The sequence below is a fragment of the Rhinolophus hipposideros genome (assembly GCF_964194185.1).
Source record: "Rhinolophus hipposideros genome assembly, chromosome: 5".
Taxonomy (NCBI): Eukaryota; Metazoa; Chordata; class Mammalia; order Chiroptera; family Rhinolophidae; genus Rhinolophus; species Rhinolophus hipposideros.
Window position 1 is genome coordinate 81,517,954 of NC_138051.1, and position 18,278 is coordinate 81,536,231.

The 18,278-nt window shown below is 45.2% G+C and overlaps 1 protein-coding gene across 25 annotated transcripts in view; it reads left to right on the plus strand.

The window, feature by feature from the left end:
• The window catches only part of NRXN3 (neurexin 3), a 1,519,061-nt gene that overhangs the window by 57,049 nt on the left and 1,443,734 nt on the right, over window positions 1-18,278 (plus strand). For all 25 annotated transcript variants that reach the window (XR_013993472.1, XR_013993473.1, XR_013993474.1 and 22 more), the window contains exon 2: window positions 12,134-13,540. Coding sequence is in view for 22 of the 25 variants with exons in the window: in XM_081050416.1 (XP_080906542.1) it covers window positions 12,832-13,540 (709 nt within the window). In the remaining 3 variants the exon portion in view is untranslated. The remainder of the gene's footprint in view (window positions 1-12,133; window positions 13,541-18,278) is intronic.

The window sequence follows — 18,278 nt, forward strand, 5'->3', positions numbered from 1 at the left end:
TGTAAAGAACTCATGGACTTTCAATTGAAACCTTTGTTAATGGTCCCAAGAGGCAAGGATCTTGAAGGGTGATTGTCTTCATTATAAATTATTAACTTTCCCAGCAGCCAGATGGCTTTCCAACCCGTGGCTTGGAACTCCGGGTTTGGGAGGCCTGCTGGCTGGGAGGGGAGAGAAGGGAGGGAGCTGAATGGTGAATGACCACAGCTTCTTGGGTTCCTTGCTGCACCCGGGATGCTGGGGAGATTGCAAGGCCTGAGTCCTGTGGTCTGCAGGGAAGAGTTTGTTGTTGTTTTTTGCCCACTACACAACTCAGGGCTCCCTTGGGGATGGAGTAGATGTGACAGGAGGGAAGAGACTAATGCCATGAGGGTTGCTTTTGATATCTACCTTAAAGGATTGCCACTCATGGGAAACAGGCGTGGTTATTACCTCATGCTTGTAGCCTTTTACCTCCTTGGATGTTCACAACATCCTGGAAGGTGTATTCATTATTCTCCCAATTTACAAGAGAAGAACTGAGAATTGGATAGAGTTTCCCATAAGGTCACTTGGCCAAGAATTAGTGGAAAGACAGAGCCTGGTTCTGACCCCCAGTCTAGTGGTCTTGCCCCCACACCAGACTTCTCTTTTCCAGTTACTCATCTTTCTACTCATCTTTCACATTTGCTCTGTCCTACTCATCTTTCACATTTCCGTGGAGTTTCCCTCGCCTCGGAGAAGTGTTTCCTGACCACACTCAGCCACACTCATCTCTTGTTCTTCTGAACTCTAGTGCACTCCATATAGAGGCCTGTTTTGTACTGGACATACCACTCCAAAGGGTGTCTCTAGTGATGACCACACGCCCACTTCATCTGGAGGTAGTCTGCGTGTAAAATAAAGCCATACTCTTCCCAGGCCTTCCATTCATGAGACAGGTTCTCTCCTGGAGGGCCATAGAGACCCCATGGGATCTCTCTTCTAATGTAAGAATGCTTCAGTTCCTTGAAGGTACCACTCGTGCTGCAGCTGAATTGCCTCCATAAGCCCCAACACACTGCTACCTCCAAAGGTCTCTCATATAAAGAGACTCAGGTATGATTCTTCACATGGTCTGTGTCATTGGAATGAAGTTTAAAAGATGTCCATCCATTCAGCTTACTCTCCCTGAGCAGGTGAGACCAACACCAGCCGTGCTGCTAGGATGTTAAGGACAACTGTATCATCATCAGCAGCAGCAGTGGCTCACATTTACTTGATACTCTTCTGTGCTGAGCCCTGTTTTAAGGGCTTTACCTTGTATTAAGTGCTTTACTACGGTATCTCATTATTATTATCTCCATTTTACAGATGACACAACTGAGGCATAGAGAAGATAAGTGACTTGCTACAGGTCACACGGGAAGCATGTGGTGGGTCTGGGATTGGAACCCAGGAAGTCTGGCTCCAGAGCCCATGCCTTTAACCTCTATGAAAGGGGCACTTATCCTAACGTCAGACCCTATAGACCGACCCACACTCGGCAGAGCCTGCCTCTCACCCTCGGTCTACCCTCTTATATTATTTGGGCTCAGGTCTTTCCACTCTACTAGCATGTAAGTGCCTTGCAAGATTTGAGTTCCTTTTTTTTAGTCTTTATAGCTATACTATGAGTGTTCCACGATTAAAAACAAAGTTAACAAAAAGACTTCCTTTTAATTTACTATCCTCCAGCTTACTTACACCTCTCTCAAAGAGTAAAAATCTGATGACCAAATTGACACAGATGATTAGTTCCCTTTTCCTATAAGTTTTATTTTAGTTAATTAATACAGTCTAAAATTTCATTCCCCCCCAATCCCAATTCCTCAGTTCTTGTTTACCATATAGCTACAAATTGCATCTTCCATCCTTGTGGGTTATTTTGGAGGGTATGTTGTACAGCGTTCCGTTTATCTCCACCCACTTTGGGCTGGGTAGACCTCGGCTGTAGTTTAAGTTGACCATGGCCTCCTGGGACCCCACAGATCATACCATATGCTCACGAACTCTCACTTCATCCACAGACCTGACCCGTTCCATCCAACCTCTTCCCTTTCCATCCAAACTCTCTCTCTCTCTTTTTTTTAATTAAAGTTTATTGGGGTGACAATTGTTCGCAAAGTTACATAGATTTCAGGTGTACAATTCTGTAATCCATCCAGACTCCTGATGAATATGTGGAATGGGACACGGGGCCTGACGTCACCCAGGAACGGCCTCCCGAAGGCTCATCACCACACCATGTTTTGAATGCTATTGTGTAGCCAGTGACGAACTTGGTCCTGTCCTCTTCACATTTCTCAGAAGACTGGCTGAAGTCCACATATATTATAATTCCTGTGTGTCTCTACGATAAGAGATTCGTATTTTTGACAGGAAAGGAATTGAGGTTAGTCTGACGTGACTCCTGAGTTCTTATGGAAAAACTTGGGTTTTAAAGAAAGAAACGTACGAGAGTTTGTTGTGGTTTTTTTACAAGTCTCTTCTCTCCCTATCTCTTTCCTCTTTTCAGCACAGTATCAGTTTCAATCATCCTTTTCTCTGTGTCCTTTGGACAGAATGGATTTGAGGTCCTCGGAGGCTGTCTCCCTTCCTTTTCCTAAAGGTGTAGGGACAGCAAACTAAGGGTAGGGTAAGCTTGGTGGCTGAGGCATGTTAGGACTAGAAGTAGACCGACAGATTTCAGGGGAAGAAGAAAAGACAGAAGGCGGCGTGGTATTCTTAGACATGAGAAAGTTGTAAAAGAAAGAGCTGGGTTACGGACTGGACTGGGAAGAAAGACAGTGAGCTCCCGGTTGTAAAACCTGGGGATGTTTACTGATACTTTCCTAGATAAGAGACTGACTTTGACTTGAAGTGTAACGTACATATAGAAAAGTACTCCCTTCGTAAGTGTACAGCTCCGCCAGTGCATTTTTACAAGGTGCAACATCTCCCAGACCAAGACACAGACCACCTTTATTCTCTTTGCCTTCCTCTGGTTAAGAACTAGAGGGTAACACCCAAGGGTAACCACTGTTCTGACATTGAACGGCATAGAATAATTTTGCCTCTTTTTGCACCTTATATAAATGAAAGCCATACGGTGTTTGCTCTTCTGTGAGATTCGTCCATGATGTTGACTGGAGGTGAAGGCCAATCATTCTCAATGCTATGTAGCATGTTGCATGATAGGCTACGATTTATTTATCCATTCTACTGCAATTGGACATTTTCTAGGGTTTGGCTATTAGGCATAGCATCGTTATAAACATTGTCGTGAATGTCTCTGGTTGGACATATATAAGCATTTCTTTTGGTGTATACCTAGGAGGGAAATTGTGGAGGCTTGGGGCAAAAATGTTCAGCTTTAGTAGCTACTGCCATGAAATCTCCCCCAAAGTGGTATTTCTATACCGTTTAAAGTTTAATAAACCTCAAAACTACTCTATGAGATAGGTATTATCATTCTCATGTTTTTGGATGAACAAAGGCTCACAGCCTTTGAGGACAGAGTCTGGGTTTAAATGCAGCCCTGTCTGACGCCAAAGCCCATGCTTTTCCTCACTACCTTGAACTGTTTTCATATCTTGGCGAGAATTCATGCCTTCACCTGCCTCACTGCCTTGCAGTAGAGCCATGGTGTTGCACTAAGGTAGAGAAGACTGAGTGTGTCTGCTGCTACACCATCAGGAGAGCCACAGTGTAGTTGATGGAGAGAATCTCTGAGGCTATTGTGCAAGAACTATTGTGCAGGCTTGCCTTCCCCTCCAAGGCACCTAGGGACAGGGTGTGCCCACACCTTCTGCCTTTGCCCAAGGACATAGGCAAGTGGGGGTGTAGAGCATTGGTGATGGGGGCGAGACGTCTGACATGTGTTTCAGGTCATAGGAAGTCCTGCTAGGTATGGATGATCATGTGAGATGAAAGCTTCTGTCGATGTGTCAATGACAGTGTTTTTTTTTTTTTTTTTTTTTTTTTAATTTATACTTTATTTTTTTTTTTATTAATTAATTTATTTATTAGTTTCAGGTGTACAAAACAAGGTAATACTTAGACGTTCATCATTTATATCCCTCATACTGTGAACCCCCCTCCCCCCATCCACTATCCCTCCGACCTCACACTGAACCATCACATTATATATATAAAATTATAGTTGGTATTCATTAATGTTTAGCTTCTGATGTACAATGCCATGATCAGGTATCCACAGTATCCCTGAGGTGGTCTCCCAAATAGGACGCATGTCCATCGGATACCCAACAAAATCTTTACAACATTATAGAATACCTTCCCCAAATTAATTTTCAAAAGAAAAACCCTGAGGCCATCTTGTGGTTACCAGCTGCTTCCAAATCCCTTCACCTTTCCCCTTATCCCCAACCCCCTCCCACACACCCATCTAACCACTCTCGGTTTTTTCTCTGCGTCCCCAAAACTGACTCTGATTAGTTCATTCACATAGTCTTTTCTTTAGATTCCATATATAAGTGAGATCATATGGTACTTGTCTTTCTCTTTCTGACTTATTTCACTTAACATAATGTTCTCTAGATCCATCCATGTTGCTGCAAATGATAAGATTTCTTTCTTCTTTATGGCTGCGTAATACTCCATTGTATAAATGTACCACAGCTTCTTAATCCAGTCATCTACCGATGGGCATTTTGGTTGTTTCCATATCTTGGCTATTGTGTAAAGTGCTGCAATAAACATAGGAGTGCATACAGATTTTTGAATTGGAGTTTTGGATTTCTCCGGGTAGATGCCTAGGAGTGGAATTACTGGATCATAGGGTAGTTCCATTTTCAGATTCCTGAGATACCTCCATACTGTTTTCCATAGTGGCTGCACTAATCTGCAGTCCCACCAACAGTGCACTAGCGTTCCCTTTTCTCCACATCCGCGCCAGCATTTGTTGTTTGTTGATTTATTGATAATAGCCATTTTGACTGGAGTGAGGTGGTATCTCATTGTGGTTTTTATTTGCATTTCTCTGATGGTTAGTGAGGTTGAGCATTTCTTCATATGTCTTCTTGCCTTCTGTATGTCCTTCTTAGAGAAATGTCTCCCCAAGTCAATGACAGTGTTTTTGAAGGTCTAGTATTATGAGTGCATCCGTCAGGACTCTTGGTCATAACTTAATGTTGTGTAAGCAAAACCAATTTTTTTTTGTTTTTTTTTTTGTTTATGTAATGAAAGTCTGAGGAAAGCTCAGTGGATGGAGCTTCAGGCATGGCTGCATCTAGGTGCTATAAAAAAATCTCTAGAAATCTGCCTCTATCTTTCTCTTGGCTCTGTTTTCATCTTTGTCTTCATTCTTAGTCAAGACCACCTTGAATAGTAATAATGGCATCTATTGTCAACTCTGGACTTTATTTTAGTGGTTTGACAACACGGTAAGAAGAGAGGGCCCTTCTCCCAATAATTTCAGCAAAAGTACTGAGGTTAACGCTCATTTGTCTCAGTTTGGGTAACAGGCCCATCCCTAAATTAATCATACTAGCAAGAGATTGGAATGTGCTAATTGGCTAAACTGGGTTGTAGAATCTGGAGTTGGGATGAACCCCACCTGAATAACCTGGGCTGAGATTGATGGTGAAAATCATTTTACTTTCAAAATGGAATGAAGGGTATGGTGAAAGAGGGCCAGGTGAAACGAACAGAGAGCCATTAGATAGATTTTCTGGTCCTGGTGAGGGACATAAGTGGGCTGCTACTAAGAAGTTCTAGAAGAAAACCTGGCAAGCCCAGTCTGGGGACTGGGGCACACCAGCAAGGGCGAGGCACGAGGGGCGTCATCATGAGGCCGTCAACACCTATTCTGGTTCTAGACACAGGCCTGTCTCCCGAATCTGTCTCAAGGGAGCGAGGAGCTGGAGAGAGGGGGCCATGCCTGCGGTAAATAGCCCGCATGTCAGAGTTGTGTGAGTCCCCTCCCCCCACCTCCAAAGCAGCCAGTACTGAGACATTTGCAAAGATGTTAACCCCACAAAAAAAGCGTGCTGTTCAATAATTATGTAAATTAGCTGGCAATTAGGTAATGTCACTCACTTTCCTTCTTCCGCTAGATTTCCATATAAGCCGTAACTGTTTTTGAGTTTCTGCACCAGCCGAGACCATCCATGCAGGCTCTGGGGCAAACCATTTGCACGCGAGGCTGCTTCGGCCATCCTGTGGCTCAAGAGAGGGTGGCAGTTGCCTGACCGGGTGGGGAAAGCACCCTGGCTCCCACTTTCCCATTTCTTGAGCCTTGCCATAGCCCACTGGAGGGCTCCAGAAGGCTAAAGGATAAATGTCTGGGACAGTTGGCTCAAGGCCTGTGATATTTAATGCAAGGTGATCTTTAGCTTTTGGTCATTTTGGCATTTTCCCCAGAGGCCACAGGAATGTCCACAATCCAAGAAATAAATGAAACGGCTGTAGGAGAGAAAGTGAGCAGACCTTAGGATATCAAGTCCAGATAAACCCAATTCTGGTGTTACCAGTGCTGAAATCAGATTCTACCTGGCACCTGTGGGAAAAAAAGCTTGGTTTTCTTCAGTCCGCCTTTTTAATCCCCCACAATGCAGGCAGGGGAATGTTGGTATCTCCAATGATGGGCTGGGTGTCTCCAATGATGGGAGGGAAGGACTGAGAATCTGATGGGAGAGGCTCAGCAGGCAGAATAGAGTGGCCACCCCAGAACAGGCTGGGTAAATTCCCATGATCCTCCTCACAGGACATTGTTCCTGGGAAGCTTCGTTCTTAATTCGTAGGTTTCCCTAGGTCTCTAGCCTTATGCTGCTTTGCCCTTTGGGGTCATCTGAATTGGCACCCAGAGAAGTGTGGGGGCTCAGGATTGCTGTTATTGTGTAAATCAGGGTAAGGCCACTGCAAGGAACACAAACCAAATGATCCCCAGGGATGATCCACAGCTTCTGTTTTTACTCTCCATTCTTTCTACACATTTCCTGAACTTCCACTGCGTGCCAGGCCCGGTGCTAGGCACTGTGGGGAAGCAGGCCCTTCCCCGAGGAAGCTCCCCATTGAGCTTCCAAAGCCTGGGTTCTTCATCGCTGGGCTTTGTGTCTCTAAGTACTCTTGTCCCCACTACTTTTTGATGTCCCCAGGGGCAAAATGCCTTCGGCTGCTGCTGCTTTGATACAGCCTTGGCTGGAAGGAATCAGAGCTCAATGAACAGTTAGATTGACTTGAGCAAGTCATTTAATTTATACGACAAATAAGTGACTTTCAGAGGCCCAGAGGCGAGTTGATAGTACAGAGCAGTCTGGAAGTTTCTGGGACTGTCCATTCAGAGGGTCTCCCATGCCCCTGCTCATCCCTGATATTGGAGGCTCCATCTGAATGTGGGACTGAGGGTCGCATTGGCTTTAGCCGTCGGAGCCTGGGCTTTGCCTGTCAGCTAGTGCTCTCTTTGGTGTGAACTGGCAGGACAAGGAGAGGGGAGGCAGGTGGCACAGCCAGCACAGCGTCACTGGGAAAACACTTTCCCAAGCCTCCCGAGCTCACACACCTCTTGGCTCCATTATGTATCGTGTAATTTTGACATTCTCAGCTCATCAGTAATTCCAGGCTTGGGATACCCCTTGTGAGAAGCGTGTTCTTTCAGCTCACACCTGCCTTGCTCCCCCCCTTGCCTAAATCCAATGCATGACTGTGAAGAGGAGACAGGGGAGCAGCTGTCCTCCAAGCACATTTTCCAAAATTGGACCTTTTCAACAATTTGATTTAAGGAAATATGTAGATGTGGCAGTTCTTGAGGCCGGAAGGAGCCTTCTTTTTAGGACAAGGGCTTCCTCTCTCCCTCAGGACGTTGCCTTTTGCCTTGGTTGGCATAGTTCATCTCATACCATGAGCACATTCTTAGAGATTGGGTCACGTCTCATCACCTGGCCTCCTGATAACCACTCTGGCTTCATGTCTTTCACTTACTCCACTCCAGCAGCACCGGCCTCCAACATACCAGCCTGTTCCAGTCTGAAGGCCTTTGCACGGACTATTACTTCTGGAATATTCTTCCCAGATATTTACATGGCTGATTCCCTTACCCTTTCAAGACTTTCCTTTAATCGCACCTTCCCAAAGTCTCTGATTTGTGGTGTTTATCTATTTCCATGGTGTGAATACTCCTAGCATACTGTGTTTCCCTGAAAATAAGACCTAACTGGAAAATAAGCCCAAGTATGATTTTTCAGGATGCTTGTAATACAAGTTCTACCCCAAAAATAAAACCCAGATAAGATCGTCAGCCAGATGGACTCATTTAGTACGTCTGTTGCAACACACGATAGACGTATTGAATTATAAAATAATAATGTTAATATATAATTAAATATAAATAAATAATATTTTTGACATTAATACTTAAAATAAATGATAATGTAAATTATAATTAAATATTTGTAAATACCCAAGCAGGCGTCTTTGGACAAGAGGCAAACGCCTATATAAACAGATGAATTTGAGACTTATTGCCGAATGACCAATCAGAGTACAGATACAACACATGAATAACGTGTGCACTTGATAACGAACCAACGTGGTTGTGTCTAACATGAATCTTCATAATTCAATACCTTGTGTGTTGTAACGGATGTACTTAATCCACTCGTGTGAAATAAAGAAACGTTTTCTGAATTTTGGTGCCTGCAATTTTTTATCACTTTTGTGTGAACCATCATTTTTTTTTTTTTTCCAAGTCAAGTTGTTGTCCTTTCAATCTTAGTTGTGGAAGGTGCCATTCAGCTTCAAGTTGTTGTCCTTTCAATCTTAGTTGTGGAGGGCGCAGCTCAGCTCCAGGGCCAGTTGCTGTTGCTAGTTGCAGGGAGCGCAGCCCACCATCCCTTGTGGGAGTCGAACCAGCAACCTTGTGGTTGAGAGGATACACTCCAACCAACTGAGCCATCCGGAAGCTCAGTGGCAGCTCAGCTCAAGGTGCCGTGTTCAATCTTATGAACCATCATTTTTGTCATCATTTTTGTTGCCACTCTTGGCTCGTAAGTCCTCAATTAACACTTGATTTAATGGTAGATTTAAAGGGAATAATATTTTGATCCCCAGACAAGATGAGTGCAAAAAAAAGAGCTATTCTGTCAAGTACAAGAAAGGAATAGTGGAGGACTCCGGGGCAAGAATCCTACAGCTTTCTGCAAAGAGAAGTGGGATCTCCGAATGGTCCAAATATGATGAGCAGAGTATGATAACTAGGGCTTCCAGGCGGGAATTCCCGCCCGTTTTCAGGAAGTTTTTTCGCTTTCCCATTCTCGAATCCTGAGAAAAGTTGGTCGGAAAAATTGGCTCCTTGAACCCAGGTGGTTGGTAGTATCGGCCCTCACTTTGTGGAAACGATTTATCGTGGAGAACAGAAAACAGTGTATATCTCGGGATTCGGGAAGAGGAAAGTGAAAAAAATTCCTGAGAACGGGCAGGATTTCCCACCTGAAATCCAAACGATAACCTCAGTCAACAGGTGGATGAGAGAAATGCTAAGAAGCACAAGTGTGGATTAGGTTGGCAACCATTATTTCCTGAACTGGAAGACATTATCTGTGAATGGATTGCTGACAGGAGAGCAAAGGCTTTGGTTGTGTGCAGGGCTGATATTCAAGCATTTGCCCTTCAATGGCACCACAGTTAGAAATATCCCCAGAAGAATTCAAAGCATCACAGCACTGGCCAGATGGCTTCCTTCAGCCATATGAACTGTCTCTAAGAACAACACTGTTCAAGCTGGAAGATACCGAAGTTATTAAACAAACACTTGTATTCAAGTCCTTTGTTGACGGCATCGACTTTTCTAAATACCAACTCTCCAACATGATTGCTATGGATGAAACTGCAGTGTTTATGGGCCAAAGATCTCAAACAACAATTGATCAGAGGGTACCTCATCAATCTACATTCCCTCCACTGGTTATGAAAGTGTTACCTGTATTTTGGCAATTCGTCTGAATGGAAAGAAAGTCCCACCTCGAATCATCACTGAGGGCAAGAAAGATAAGGGTGAATGTGTTTCAGGCATTTATGTTCTTGAAACTGAAAAAGCCTGGTGCACACAAGCAGTTATAAGGAAGTGGGTTGATTTAATGCTGCCACTGGTTTTGCAAGGTGGCCAAAGAGGTCTGCTAGTCTGGATTTAGCCAGCACTCACCATGCTAAAGACATGAAGAACTTCCTTGCAGAGAGAAGAATAGATCAAATAATGATTCCCGTAGGAATGATCGCCTATCTCCAGACTCTTGATATTGCAATGAACAAGCCATTCAAGGATCATTTGCACATGGAAATCAATGAGTGCACTGAAAATAGAATGGAGATAAATCAACATGGAAACTTTGTGAAGCCTCGCCTACAAGAGGTCGTGACTTGGGTGAAGAATTCATGGGATAGAATCACTGGCAGCTGTGTTGCCAATGCACTACGAGCAGGTTACATGGACAAGAAGTGCTCATTTAAGGAGAGCTCTATTGCTGGACATGAGAGATTGAGGCCACTGGTTCCACAGAAAGTGGAGTCACAAGAAATTTAAGCTGGAATTCCGGGTGTGGAGAGTTATGACGATGTTCCAGAAGAAGATGACTGTATTTGAATAAATGTAGATTTTTGTACATGAATAAACGAATAAATGTAGATTGTTGTGCATGAATAAATGTACATTGTTGTACATGAAAAAATAAGACATTCCCTGAAAATAAGCCCTAACGTGTCTTTTGTAGCAAAAATTAATATAAAACCTGGTCTTATTTTCAGGGAAATATGGTCGATGGGCCAGAGTCTGCCTTCGGAAATCAGATCACCCACGTGACAGGGTGCTGGTGCATTTCCAACCAGTAAAAAATACTTGTAATATATTCTAGGTTTGTGACATTCCTTTACGACTCATTTGTTGTCCATTCTGTGGTTTTCATAATTTTTAAAAACGCATTTGTGTTTTAATGTACTGTCCCCGCTCCACAGACATACACAAACTCATATATATCATACATACATCAATGACCCCTCTTCTCATACCTTCCTATCTGGAAATAAAGGAAGGAAGGAACCTAGTGTTTATTGATCACCTACTATGTATATAGCCTCATGCTACCGTGTTTCCTTGAAAATAAGACCTAGCCAGACAATCAGCTCTAATGCGTCTTTTGGAGCAAAAATTAATATAAGACCCAGTATCATATCATATCATATCATATCATATCATATCATATCATATCATATCATATCATATCATATTGTATTATATTATTATACCCAGTCTTGTATTACAGTAAAATAAGTCCAGGTCTTATATTAAGTTTTGCTCCAAAAGACACAATAGAGCTGATTGTTCAGCTACGTCTTATTTTCGGGGAAACATGTTCCCATACATGATCTCATTTAATCCTCTCTCCAACCTTGGAAGGAGGCTATTATTTTCTCTACTTTACAAATGAGGAAATAGAAGCTGAAGTAGGTTAAGAAATTTGCTTAAAGTTTCACATACAAGAACTAGGATTCAAACGCAGTCTTTTTTTAAAAAAAAAAAAGCCTTAAAGCACATACTTTTTTCAGTAAGACCTTCTTCCCCAACATTTGGTAAGAGATGGGGATTATTTTGCTCATTACTCACCTTCTAATTTATTTTCACTGATTTTTATAAATATATCTTTCAAAAATTAAAGACCATCTGCACCCAAGCATTGGATTGTCAAATTGAAAAAGAAATCTAAAAAAAAAAAAAAAAAAAAAATCCAAGAAAAAACACAGTCATTTTCATGTTTTTTAGCAGGTAAATAAGTTAATATTATGTGTGTGTGTATTTGAGTGTATAAAATGTTAACACTTGCAAGTATCTTAAAAATAAATGTTTGCTATGTGACCCTGCAATATGAATATTGTAAAAATGTGTTGATATGGCTTTCGGGGTTTTCGGATATTTTTGCATACGGAAAAACTGAGTGCAATATCAGGAGCTGAGCATGGGGTCCTGAAATGGCTCTGGAAGAACCCTGGTCCCCCGTCTTTTTTGAAGCACCAAGCTCTGTGGAAATTCTCTAGAATAGCCTGGCTCACAATCTGCACTCCATCAAAGTTTTTGAAATGGAATGCAATATTTTCTTGCCACGTGCCCTAATCTTCCTCTCCTGTCTTTTCTCCCTTCTTCCCACAGGTCTTTCCCTGGAGTCCTGGGAAGCAGGTTATGGGCAGGACTGCCTCTGGCCCACACCATGAAGCCTGAGTCTGCTTCCGCTCTGCCTGGGGCCCTGCTCTGCCTGAGCACGCAGCTTCCGGCTGCCCCTGCCCCCGCAGTCCCCTGCTGCTAGGAGCTGGAACTTTAGGACTGGTCCTTGGCCTGTTTCTACCTTTCACCTGGCTCAGCTCACTGCTCACTCCTCCTCCATCACGGCACTCCTTACTCCAGCTCTCTCCCGGCTTCCCTGGTTGGGGTGTTTTGGGGTTCGTAGGGAGGAGTGCACTGCTGAAGGCTTCCACCCTCCGTGTACATTTTCGTCCTTGAATCAAGGCCTCTGGATCCACATGGATAGCTGAGATCTTTTCTTGGAGAAAGACACTTTGCCCCTCACTCCAGGCCCTCACTTTCCCAACCTGACTTTCCACCTCTACTGCTGCCCTGTCTTTTCCCTCTTCGTCTTTAGTGAATTTCTTCCTCGTGTGCCCATCTGGGGCTGCCTTGTTCACTCTTCTCCTTCCTCCCCTCTTGATATTTGTGCGTGTGCCTTCTTCCTCTTGTGTGCTCTCTGTCCCCCAACCCGGCTCCTCTTCCTCGCTCCCTTCTCTGTGAAGGGGGGTCATCCCCCCAAGGGCTGTTCCCTGGCTGCTCCTCCCGGCTCTGTCCCCGTAGCCACGATGAGCTTCCCCGTGCACTCCATGTTCTTCACGCTGAAGGTGAGTGTCCTGCTGGGGTCCCTGCTGGGGCTCTGCCTGGGCCTCGAGTTCATGGGCCTCCCCAACCAGTGGGCCCGCTACCTCCGCTGGGATGCCAGCACGCGCAGTGACCTGAGCTTCCAGTTCAAGACCAACGTCTCCACGGGGCTGCTCCTCTACCTGGACGATGGTGGTGTCTGCGACTTCCTGTGCCTCTCCCTGGTGGATGGCCGCATGCAGCTCCGCCTCAGCATGGACTGCGCCGAGGCCACCGTGCTGTCCAACAAACAGGTGGATGACAGCAGCTGGCACTTCCTCATGGTGAGCCGTGACCAGCTACGTACGGTGCTGGTGTTGGATGGTGAGGGTCAGGCTGGGGAGCTGCAGCCCCAGCGGCCCTACATGGATGTGGTCAGTGACTTGTTCCTGGGCGGAGTCCCTGCAGACATCCGGCCTTCTGCCCTGACCCTCGAGGGAGTCCAGGCCATGCCCGGCTTCAAGGGATTAATCCTAGATCTCAAGTACGGCAACTCAGAGCCTCGGCTTCTGGGAAGCCAGGGTGTGCAGTTGGATGCTGAGGGAGCCTGTGGTGAGCGTCCCTGCGAAAACGGTGGGATCTGCTTTCTCCTGGATGGCCACCCCACCTGTGACTGTTCGACCACTGGCTATGGTGGCAAGCTCTGCTCGGAAGGTAAGGCCTTCTTCCCTATTCCTCTATTGGTAGAGACACTCCCTGTGGGTAGGGTGAAGGCCAAGACCCCCGATAGAAACCAGCTCTAACACTGAAGCGAATCTTTAGCTGCATGTTAGATAATTGGGTTCTTTTCCCAAGGAGGTGATACACATCTTTTGCTTGCTCTCCATGGAAAGTACATCAGATCTCAACAGAAAGAGAATCTTGGCTATTCAGCCAAGGGCTCCTGACTCAAACGTTTGGCTGTACTCAAAGGACTGGATGAGTAGACTGCAGAATCTGTGCCCAGCTCAGCTAGTTCCACCACAGCACAGATGAGCAGGATCAACACAGGGCAAGAAATCAGATAGAAATGGTCCAAGTGGTTATCTCTGTCCCTACCCATCCCTTGAGAGTCGGACCCTTGGGGATGCGTGGGAAACTCCCATGACTTCCTCCTTATAATCCCCAGTGTAAAGAACAAATGCCTGTGCAAAGAAGAACTAGGGTGGGTGAACTGCTGGTCCATGCTCAGCCCTGCTGTAAAACCAGCCCCTCAGCTGTTTAGCCCAGTCTGTCCTGTTATGGGCAGCCTTGGAGCTCACTGGGCAGTGAGGAGGTAGCCTGAGCTCCCTCTAGAGAGCAGTTCCCTCATGGGTCACTGAGAGTTTGTCGTTACCTTGAAATGAGTTGAAACTGGATTGTTTATGTTTAATCTATTCTTGGTTATGAACACACAGCATACTCTTTTGGGAGGTATCCGGAGGGTGGACGAGGCTTCTGGGACGGGCTTTCTCACCCCCTCATTGTAGCACTAGGATTTTTCATATGAATTTCCTCTTTTCTGTCCAGTCCTCTCCATGTATGAGAATGGTGCAGGAAGGCACAGAGGCTGACAGGAGCCTCTGAGAAAGCTGGCAATACTCAGCATAGCCTTGGGGAAACTTCCAAGTTCAACTACAACTTCCCAAGGAGGTGGAGGAAGCGACTTGTGCCCAAGGGCTTAGGCTGCCCTCACATTATTCACCAAATTCTGACTATTTGGGATTAGAGCTAAGAGAAGTGGCCCAGACTTTACTTAAAATCCAGATTCCTAGACTCTTGGACTCACTAAAGGCCTGGATTTCAGTAAGAAGAACCATTGAAGTGACCGAGTGTGTGAGAACTGGCCACATGGGTATACGGGATAAGGAAGAAAGTTACGTTTCCCACCCCTTCTTTTTGAGTTAAGCCCTGGATTCTTCTAGAGATGTCTCTGTTGCCATCTCATGCTGGTCTCTTCAGGGAGGTGGTGGGATAGTGTAGAGCAGAGCAGTGATTTTCAACCTTGGCTGCACATTAGAATCACCCAGTGGAGTTTAAATATTCTCAGGCCACACCACAGACCAATTCATTCAGAAGCGTGTGGGGGGTGGGGGGTGGGGTAGGGGTAGGGGTGGGAGGAATCAAGCATCTGTATATTTTTGAGGCTCCCTAGGTGATTCTTTGTGCAGCTAAGATTGAGAACCAACAGGTGGTGGGAGGTCAGGTAGGTGGGGCCAGGTAAATGTCTTAGCACTGATTCCAGGATCTCTTCGTTCAAGTGAGGTCCCACTGCCTTGATATTTGTAATGAAAAATAGTGTATGCGGGTACTCCTCAAACTGTTCCAGAACAGGCTAACCACAAAGCAATTTGCAGTTGGATAAGAACTTTCACTACTAGTAACTATTAAAAATTTGTTTTTCTTTTAAAAATCAAAACCAAGCTTATTTCCTAGGTGCTACATGCTGGAGACGAGGACAGTTTTGGGGTCTTGCTGGAGGCCTCTGTGTAGGTCATGTATGGGCTATTGCAGGAGTGCTCCCTGGGTCTCCGCAGCTTCTTTCCTCTCCTGGGTTGGTCATTGTTTCTACCTTCCTGTGGATGGGCTGCAGGAGAGGCAGAGGCCGAAGGTGCCTCATCCTTTTCTGGCTTCTGTCCCCCCCCACCCCCACACTGAACCCATTGGGAAAAGGGGTGGGGGAGAGGGGTGGAGGCAAACTAACCCACGGGGCCACTTTGGGAATGTGGTTACTTCTCACAAGCAGGTGCCTCGTGGAGCTGACTGCTGTTTCAAAGCTTGGTTTCGGAGAAAGTTCTGCCTAAAGACGCTGACGTGATGACTTGTTTTTCATTCGCGCAAAGGATCTGTTCAGTTCTCAGAACTTGTATTGAGAGCTGGCATTCTTCCTTTCTAGGGACCAGGGTGTTTGCCAGTGTGTTGTTAGCTTGCTGATTACCCCTGATTGCATTTTTGTGTGTTTAAAAAGAACTCATTTCCTCTGGGCAGGTCTGGCTCAGCATTTTTTCTGCAGGAAGAATCTCTATACTGTATATGTATACAATTTGTCTTCCCTCTCTTTTTTGTTTGTTTTGTTTTAGGTGTATGTGCATGAGTGTGTGTGTCTGTGTGTGTGTGTGTGTGTGTGTGTGTGTGTGCGCGTGTGAGGTCTCCAGTGGAATTTTTTGGAAGAGATTGAAGACAATTTCTTAATAGTTGTATACGATATGTATATTTTAATAATAGTTCTTTCTACAGGGTGCAGCTCATCTCGTGGCTATGGACTGATACTCTCATCTGTAGAAGGCAAACATGCGGCGTAGCTCATTTATTGTCCTGATATTAGTAAATTAATAAATAAATAGAGTAAATCTGTAGGAAGAGGAACACGGGTTGGCTTGGAACAGAGCAGTGTAACGGTTGAGGTGAGGGCGACTGGTGAGGGAAGGATCAGGACTTACTGGTGATAACTTTGAAGCCTGTTGATCCCGGTAATTATCATCAATCACAAAAGTGCATCGCAGGCTTTTAGAAAATACCTGTTCTCTCCACACATAGTTAATTTTTAAAGCGGGAAAAACTCACCTGTAACATATTAAGGGGGGAAAAAAATTACAGCAGCTGCTGAGTGTCAAGCAGATCTGCATAGAACAAGATATACAGCCTAAACAAATGCCTACCTGTATTCCTAAAGATAATTTGGTGAAGCAGGTCGTGAGAATGCACCTATTCCCTCCCTTCCCCCTTTAAATTGCATACGTCACAGGACTGAAACCAGGGGACTTACACCTGGCAGTCGGTCCTGGGTACCAGGCATCTGATTGTCCCAATTTGCAGGATGGGCTCTGCCATTTGGTCGTGTGAGGGCTTGCATTCGGCATGGAAGATCCGTTTTGTACTTCACGCTTTAGCAGTTCAAGAGCAGGAAGAGCTGAGAGGGCTCCTGCCGCTTCAGATGGATATGGTCAGGGCCTGTTGGAGGCGCTCTCTGTGGTCCATTAGTTCCTAGCACGCTGGCAGCGTTGATGTTTTCTTGGCCTGTCTGACATTCTCGCCTTGGTGGCTCCAAAATGTCTCCATGCTGCACCCCAGGAAGAATGCATACAGGGCCCATCTCTTTTATGTGCTTTGGGCTATTTCGATCCCCTGTTGGTTGTCTTCTCTGGGTGAGATGCAGAAGTCACCAGAGATACGTAGTTGCTGTGGGAGAGCTGGGCCTGGTGGTACGAGGTACTGGACATAGGATGTTCTCTTTCGTGTGGTGAAAGGCTGTTATCTCTGGCTGCCGACTGAACTCCACACGGCCTATATGGGAAGACTTCATTCCAAGACTCCCAACATAATTAATGGCCACACTGAACATTCTGGAGGGAGAAGAGGTCCCAGATTTTTACTTCTAGGTGTTATGTTTATAAATAAAATGTTTTGATGCTTAACTTTAGACGTGTTCATGTTGATATTTCATCTTGCCTTTTCAGTAATGGTCTTGGAGGATAGAAGAAGTGCAGATAATTCAAAATGATTTTGAAGTTATGTATATCTGGTTTGGAATTGAGTGACTGCACCATATTTACCTGGTTTTTGTTTAGCCCAGTCTGTCCCGTTATGGGCAGCCTTGGAGCTCACTGGGCAGTGAGGAGGTCTCCTGAGCTCCCTTTAGAGAGTGGTTCCCCCATGGGTCATTGAGAGTTTGTCGTTACCTTGAAATGAGTTGAAACTTAATTGTTTATGTTTAATCCATTCTTGGTTATGAATGTGCACGTATTGAATTTCTCAATAATCTTACGGTCATGAAGAATTGACTTGCATCCAAGGTGTATAAATTTCAATGCCAATCTCCCTGAAGAGTTCACTGAGCATGACGTCAGCCTGTTGCAGGCGAGGTAGGGCCAGGGAAAGACAGAGAAGGCTTCACAGATTGAGCTCCACTCACAAATCTCATTACATAGGCCAACTATCTTTTCCTGCTGACGTGGGCGGGTGCACAGACTAGATGCTTCTTGTCTTGAATCTCAGCTGTAAAGTTTTCAGGTGTTGGGGTCCTATAGTGAAGTGTCGTGCTGGGTGTTGGTGACAGGGGCCAGAGCATTATTGCAAGCAGGCTCTCATGTGGTGCCCACTAGTCTCCCTGCCCCCATCTCTTCTACTATCTGAAACTGACAGCCTACTCAGGGTGGTTTGATTGATGGCTCAGCAGCACGGTGTGGCCTTCGTATGCCTTCCTGAAGGTGAATTTCAAGGGGAAACAAATGGAGAATTTTATTTTTGTTGAGAATTTTGTGAGTTTCCCCTTACTCCTCAAAGCCAGAACTAGGACGGAATGGTATCCCAAGAGGAGGTGCTTACCCCAGAGCATTTACTGAGGGGTAACGATATTGGATACTGTTCTTAGGTACCAGTGATTGCCCCAGCTGGATCCTTCTATTGTGGGCACTTGTGTAAAAACACAGTCCTT